At 37.6% G+C, this 6,886-nt stretch overlaps 1 protein-coding gene across 1 annotated transcript; it reads right to left on the bottom strand.

Moving 5' to 3' along the window:
* Positions 1-5,340: 5,340 nt before the first annotated feature.
* On the bottom strand, positions 5,341-6,337 carry LOC133881127 (uncharacterized). Its single transcript, XM_062320084.1, has 2 exons — positions 5,558-6,337; positions 5,341-5,406 (listed from the first exon to the last, which is right to left on the bottom strand). The coding sequence occupies exons 1-2, from the start codon at positions 6,335-6,337 to the stop codon at positions 5,341-5,343; spliced, it is 846 nt and encodes a 281-aa protein (XP_062176068.1).
* Between the last annotated feature and the right edge of the window lie 549 nt (positions 6,338-6,886).

The following is a 6,886-nucleotide window of genomic DNA, read 5'->3' as shown; positions in this document are numbered from 1 at the left end:
ATATATTTTTTTCTTCTAAAGCCTTAGGAATTGATAGCATAACACATTTAGAGCTGACTGAAATACCTCGGTACATTTATTAAAAGTTACTTATGTTTATCTTTACATCCTATATGCACACTAGGTGCATCAAAATTAGTACCACAGGTGGCACATAAGCATATAACATAAAACATGTCGAACATGACATTGTTATAAATATTTACATGCCATAAAACAAAACATAAGCACAACTAGTAATTTCTAAACTAGCACATAATCGTTCGTTGAATGGTTTTAAAAACCATCAAAACTGGCATATGGGTCCATGCCTCATTCTCCAGATCTGCATCAGTAACTATGCAAATATGGCGTTATCATATTTACATAGACAAACAAGTGAGTCATCAATTTTCATATCTACGTTACCATCAATCTAATAACAGTTCATATAGAATGCAAATGTAAGGGTTGTATGAATATGCATCGTAGTAACTATTTAGTTTGTGTTTTAGGATCATCTTACTTTAGACCTCTCATTCTAGGTTATCTGAACCCGTTCACGTCCTTTGCCTCACACTTAAAGTCTTACCTGTTTGTACTGGAATCCTACTGGTCCCAGCATTAGTTATATATTAGGCCTTCGGATACCCCTGGGTCACTATGAACCCATTGGATCCACTGACTAGCCTGCTTTCCCCTTGCTACTACATCAGCTTGTTGATGGCTATCTCATCAGCCGTTATATTAATTGGACACAACATGCAATGCATGAACAACCACATGCAATAAACACACACCACACAGTCCTAATGAAACATAGAATCATTCCTCAGTAAGTACATCCATACTTACACTCTTCCCCGTGTAGTCCTTAGACTTCTTTTCTGTATAAAAATCCATCCATACAATAATATACAAATCAATTATCTATCAAACAAATCATTGTTTATAGACCCTCATCTCTTTATATTTATTATTATCCATCACTTCATTATATTTGAGACGATCACTTACGATAATCGTAAAACCTTGGTTCATAATTTGATGACGAGGCTATATGACCAATACCACCAAATATGAACTTGAAGGATTAAAATATATCATAAGGACAATAAGAGTAAATACGATCAACTCATGAAGGTTGTAAGATCAGTCATGAGGACAGTGAAATTTAAATACGAAATATAAATACGATCAACTCATGAAAGTCATAAGATCAGTCATGAGGACAATGAAATATAAGTACGAAATATAAATACGATCAACTCATGAAAGTCATAAGATCAGTCATGAGGACAATGAAATTTAAATACGAAATATAAATACAATCAACTCATGAAAGTCATAAGATCAGTCATGAGGACAATGAAATTTAAATACGCAATATAAATACGATCAACTCATGAAAGTCATAAGATCAGTCATGAGGACAATGAAATTTAAATACGCAATATAAATATGATCAACTCATGAAAGTCATAAGATCAGTCATGAGGACAATGAAATTTAAATACGAAATATAAATACAATCAACTCATGAAAGTCATAAGATCAGTCATGAGGACAATTAAATGTAAAAGCAGTTTATATTACCCTTTACTTTAATTCTTTTATCTCTTTTATCTCTTAAGCTTATTGGGTCTTTTAAACAATTCATAAAAAAGTAATGAAATCAAATAGTAAGGAAGAAGTGTCAAGATTTACTTACCAATTTGATTTGGAGAGAAAAATAACTTCAAGAACACCGAAGTGGTTGTGTGGTAGAAGGAGAGAAAAAGGGAGAGAAAACCAAAGCACAAAGCTTTCAAGGAAGTTGTCTAGGATTTGTGTGGAAAAACAAGGAGCCTTGCATGCTTATTTATAGGAGGAAGGTAGGGGTATTTAGGTCCAAAATGTAATAAAAGAATTAGCTTATTGGATAATGTCTTGTAAATTTGGAATTTAGAATTTTCGTCCAACTAGAGGGCAGCCTACTCCGAGAATTATTTCGATGGTCAAACGTACTCCGATTGACGTGAAATTTTGAGGGTAGATAGAGGACTTCATGAAAAACATTTTCTCTTTTTCGTTCGTCTAATTTTGAGTTCGTTTTGACTTAGTTCCAGTCAAGTCAAAGTTTCTGTCTATAAAGCCAAAATATCTTTTATCCACTTTCAGCGTTCACACTTGCTTTATTGATTTTTCCTCCTTTTCATGATTACTTTTGAGATATCCTATCCTTTCATCATTACTCTTGTTTTTTATACATAAATGTTTCTAGAAGCATGGAGATATTATTCTTGACAGTTTTTCGTTTAATATCGACAGTTGGGTTATTTAGGCTCGGGTCAAAAAGTCAACTGGTGGACTTTTTTACTAACTTTTGCCATATGATATATCTTTCTTTTGGAAGTACAACGGTCTTTGAATTATCTAAATCTGAGTTCGTTTGACTTATTTTCGGTTCAATCAAAGTTTAAAGCTTAAATGTAACTTTTAAGTTTTTAAGGGTTTTTAGGTTTTGATCTTTTAATTTTTCGAAACAACTTTAGGTTTGCTTATAAAAATATATGGATATTGTCTCCTCAACAATATCAATGATTTCTTAAGAGCTTGAATTTACTGGGCGTTACATCCTACCCACCTTATTGGAATTTCGTCCCCGAAATTTGTAAACTAAGTTATGCTAAAAGAAAAATTTACACTAAGTAAGAAAAATTTCAAGCAGAGATGTTACTTACCTTAATCATCTTCAAAGTCACTAAGACATGGCTTAGTGGAGGACTGAGGTAACTCTCTCTCTGGTTGATCTTGAGGTATGGTTTGATGTACAGAGTTTTCAACTTTATGTTAACTCCATGATATTTGACAATTATCAAAAAGGGTGTAAGAAAATAATGTTTTTCAAATCATACTATCTTTACCTGGGTATTTGGTTTTATATAGTACCATGATCTATTTATGGCCTCGACATACCGACTACCGTATGTATTCACAGCTACTACTCGCAAACTATTTTAAACACAATTACTACCGTAAAAGTTATTTAATTATAAATACTACGTCATAAATCACGAAAGTATTAAACATACCTACTTCAAAGTGGCTCATGGAAATAGGTACGGGTATTTGCTCCTTATCTCTTGTTCTAACTCCCAAGAAGCTTCTTCTACTTCATGGTTCTGCCATAGAACTTTTACTAGTGGTATTGTCTTTGTCCTCAGTTGTTGCACTTTCCTATCCAAGATCTGCACCGGCTTCTCTTCATGTTTCAAATCTGCTTGAACTTGTAAGGGTTCAAAGTCTATCACGTGTAATGGGTCGTGCACGTATTTTCGTAGCGTGGAAACGTGGAATACGTCATGTACACCAGCTAGGTTAGATGGTAATTCAACTCTATAAGCGACCGGACCTACGACCTCTGTCACTAAGAAGGGACCAACGTACCTCGGACTTAGCTTTCCCTTTTTACCAAACCGCATGACTCCTTTCATTGGTGACTCCTTTCATTGGTGATACCTTTAGGAATACCTATAAGCAGTTGATGGACGGATAAAAAGGTTGCTAGGATGGCATCCTTCACCCTTGGCGCCACATTCAGCTGGATCATTCCCTATTGCTTGGCGAGTTGATTAGGGGTAGGCGTTGGGTTCGTTGATGCACCCTGCGATTTCCTACTCAAAGCGTCTGCGACTACATTTGCTTTCCCTGGATGGTATAGAATATAGCAATCGTAGTCTTTTAACAATTCTAACCACCTACGCTGCCTCATATTCAATTCTTTTTGCGAGAAGATATATTTTAGACTTTGATGATCAGTATAAATTTCTACCTTCTCACGAAAAAGATAATGTCTCCAATTTTTTAAAGCAAAAACTACAGCAGCTAGTTCAAGGTCATGAGTAGGATAGTTTCTCTCGTGGTCTTTCAACTGTCTAGAGGCGTAAGCTATGACTTTATCTTGCTGCATGAGTACGCACCCTAGTCCTTTAAGAGAGGCATCACTAAAAACTACGAATTTCTCAGACTCTCTTGGCAGAACAAGGACAGGTGCAGTTACTAACCTCCTTTTCAGCTCTTGAAAGCTTGCTTCGCACTTATCATTCCATTGAAAATGAGCATTCTTTTTAGTGAGGGCGGTCAAAGGGCCGGAAAGATTAGAAAAACCTTCTACAAATCTTCGGTAGTAACCTGCCAATCCAAGAAAGCTGCGGATTTCATGGACGTTGGTTGGCCGCTCCCAGTTGATGACAGCCTCAATTTTGCTAGGATCAACTGCTATTCCATCTTTTGAGATAACGTGCCCTAAGAATGAAACTTTCTCCATCCAAAATTCGCACTTCTTGAGTTTGGCAAATAACTGCTTTTCCCTTAGAACATTTAGTACTGTTTTCAGATGCTCCTCGTGCTCTTGATGATTAGTCGAGTAAATTAAAATATCATCAATAAACACAACTACGAACAAATCGAGGTACATATGGAAAACACGATTCATTAGATCCATAAATACCGACGGTGCGTTAGTCACCCCAAAAGGCATGACTCGGAATTCGTAATGACCATACCTCATTCGAATCGCCGTCTTTTGCACATCTTCTTCCTTTACCTTAAGTTGATGGCATCCCGATCGAAGGTCGATTTTCGAGAATACCTTGGCTTCCTTCAATTGGTCGAACAAGTCGTCAATCCTTTGCAAAGGATATTTATTCTTTATGGTAACGCGGTTTAGCTCCCGGTAGTCTATGCATAGTCACATAGTCCCATCTTTCTTCTTGACAAACAATACCGGTGCTCCCCACGGTGATACGCTTGGGCGTATGAATCCTCTGTCCAAAAGTTCTTGGAGTTGTTTCTTTAGCTCTTTCAACTCGGCAGGCGCCATGCGATAAGGTGCTTTGTGAATGGGTTGAGTTCCCGGGATCAAATCGATGGTAAACTCAATCTCACGATCAGGTGGCAATCCTGTCACAACCTCGGCAAACACGTCTGGGTAATCGCACGCCACTGGAATATTTTCCAATGTACGCTCAGCTTCTGGTTTTGCCATCACATAAGCTAAGAACGCTGATGCTCCTTGTCGTATATTCCTTGTAGCTTGTATTGCGGAAAGTAGCGGTGGAGTAGCTCGCGTAGAAGATCCGTTGAATTTAAATCTTTCAACACCTGGCAATTGGAAAATGACTACCTTCTCTCTACAGTTTATGCTCGCATAATACTTTGATAACCAGTCCATGCCTAGGATTACATCATATCCTAGAGATTTAAACACTGATAGATTGATGGGTAGGTTCCTTCCTTTTATATTGATTGGACAGTTCTCTACCATTTTATCGCATACGACTTTCTTTCCTCCTGGGGTTTCAACCGTAAGACTTTGTACTAAAGGTCGTGTGCTAACATGACGTAATTTAATGTATGCTTCAGAAATGAATGAATGTGTAGCTCCTGAATCAAAAAGAGTACATGCAAGGATACCAAACAAAAAGATGGTACCTATCACAACATCGTTAACACCTCGTTCTTCTTCTTCGTCTACCTCAACCGGAGTTAAGGTATACACCCTTGCTTAGGCGGGTCGTTTGGATGGGTATGTTACCTGCGACGCTGCTCGCCTCTTTAGTTCGTAAGCGGCGGATGATTCACGCATTCCTCTTTCAGCAACTGATGCTATATCGACTAATTTAACAAAGTTTCTAATCTCGTGGCACATGACTCTTTCCTTAATGAGAGGATTAAGGCCATTTTCGAAACGTTCCGCCTTTGTTTCTTCATCCGGGATTAAGTTGAGGCCAAACCTTGATAGTTCAATAAACCTCGAGGAATATTGCTCTACCGTCATTGTGCCTTGCACCAGATTCTGGAATTCAATGGCCCGTATCTGCCTTTGTGCCCTTGAAAAGAAACGCCCATTAAATTCTTTTACAAACCTATCCCAAGGGATAACAACTCCACATCCCAACTCTATTCCTAAGAGTCCTTTCTTAGACTTCCACCATCTTGCAGCTTCATCGGTTAACCTTAGTATTGTGTAATTAACCTTTTGCTCATCAGTACAGCCAAGGGTCTCATGCAATAGCGCGATATCCGTAATCCAAGCTTCAGCAACTAACGGTCCCTGCATTCCATCAAATAGGCGAAATTGCTGGCTAGCAAAATCGCGCATAGAACAACCTACCTGCGCCACTCGACCGGCAGGTTGTGGAATTCTTGCCACTACTTCAGCAAACTGCCTAGTTGTTTCAGCCATAAATTGAGCTAAGGCCGGATTCACTCCATCATTAAATGGAGGAGGTGGGGGTGGGAATTCGTTATCACGGTTGCCATGACGATGGTTTCCGTAGTTTTCGTTACGAACAGGGTAACGTCGAGGTGCCATAATTCTGTACCATCGCATCAATTTAATCACCAAAATAATAATTAATTTAAATACTACACAATACATTTAATCACATAGATACGTATTGATTAGCTTCAAAAGCTTATCATTCTCTAATTCTTACAAAGAGGTTACACACAAAAGTTTTTATTTTACTTAGGGTAAATAGCATATTTAAACAAAACTGATGCTTCTACAGTTCTATAATTATTCATTTACTATTATTCCCGACTCAACACTAGATTCTTCAAACGAAATCTTTTATGTGGTTTATAAAATCATTTATTAAAAGTAGCTCTTGGTTATGCTTTAGTTTCTAGGTAGGTCCATTCCGATGGTCACCTGAGCGAACTGCTCTGATACCAAACTGTAACGCCCCCGAATTTGAGCCTGCAAATTCGTAAGCAGAAACCTCCGATTTCCACGTGACATTACTACATCAGAGATAAACTCTCGCAGCGGAATATATTTTTTTCTTCTAAAGCCTTAGGAATTGATAGCATAACACATTTAGAGCTGACTGAAATACCTCGGTACATTTATTAAAAG

Source organism: Alnus glutinosa, chromosome 11 (assembly GCF_958979055.1).
Source record: "Alnus glutinosa chromosome 11, dhAlnGlut1.1, whole genome shotgun sequence".
Lineage (NCBI taxonomy): Eukaryota > Viridiplantae > Streptophyta > Magnoliopsida > Fagales > Betulaceae > Alnus > Alnus glutinosa.
The sequence above is the reverse complement of the archived record's forward strand: the minus strand, read 5'-3'. Positions and strand labels throughout refer to the sequence as shown.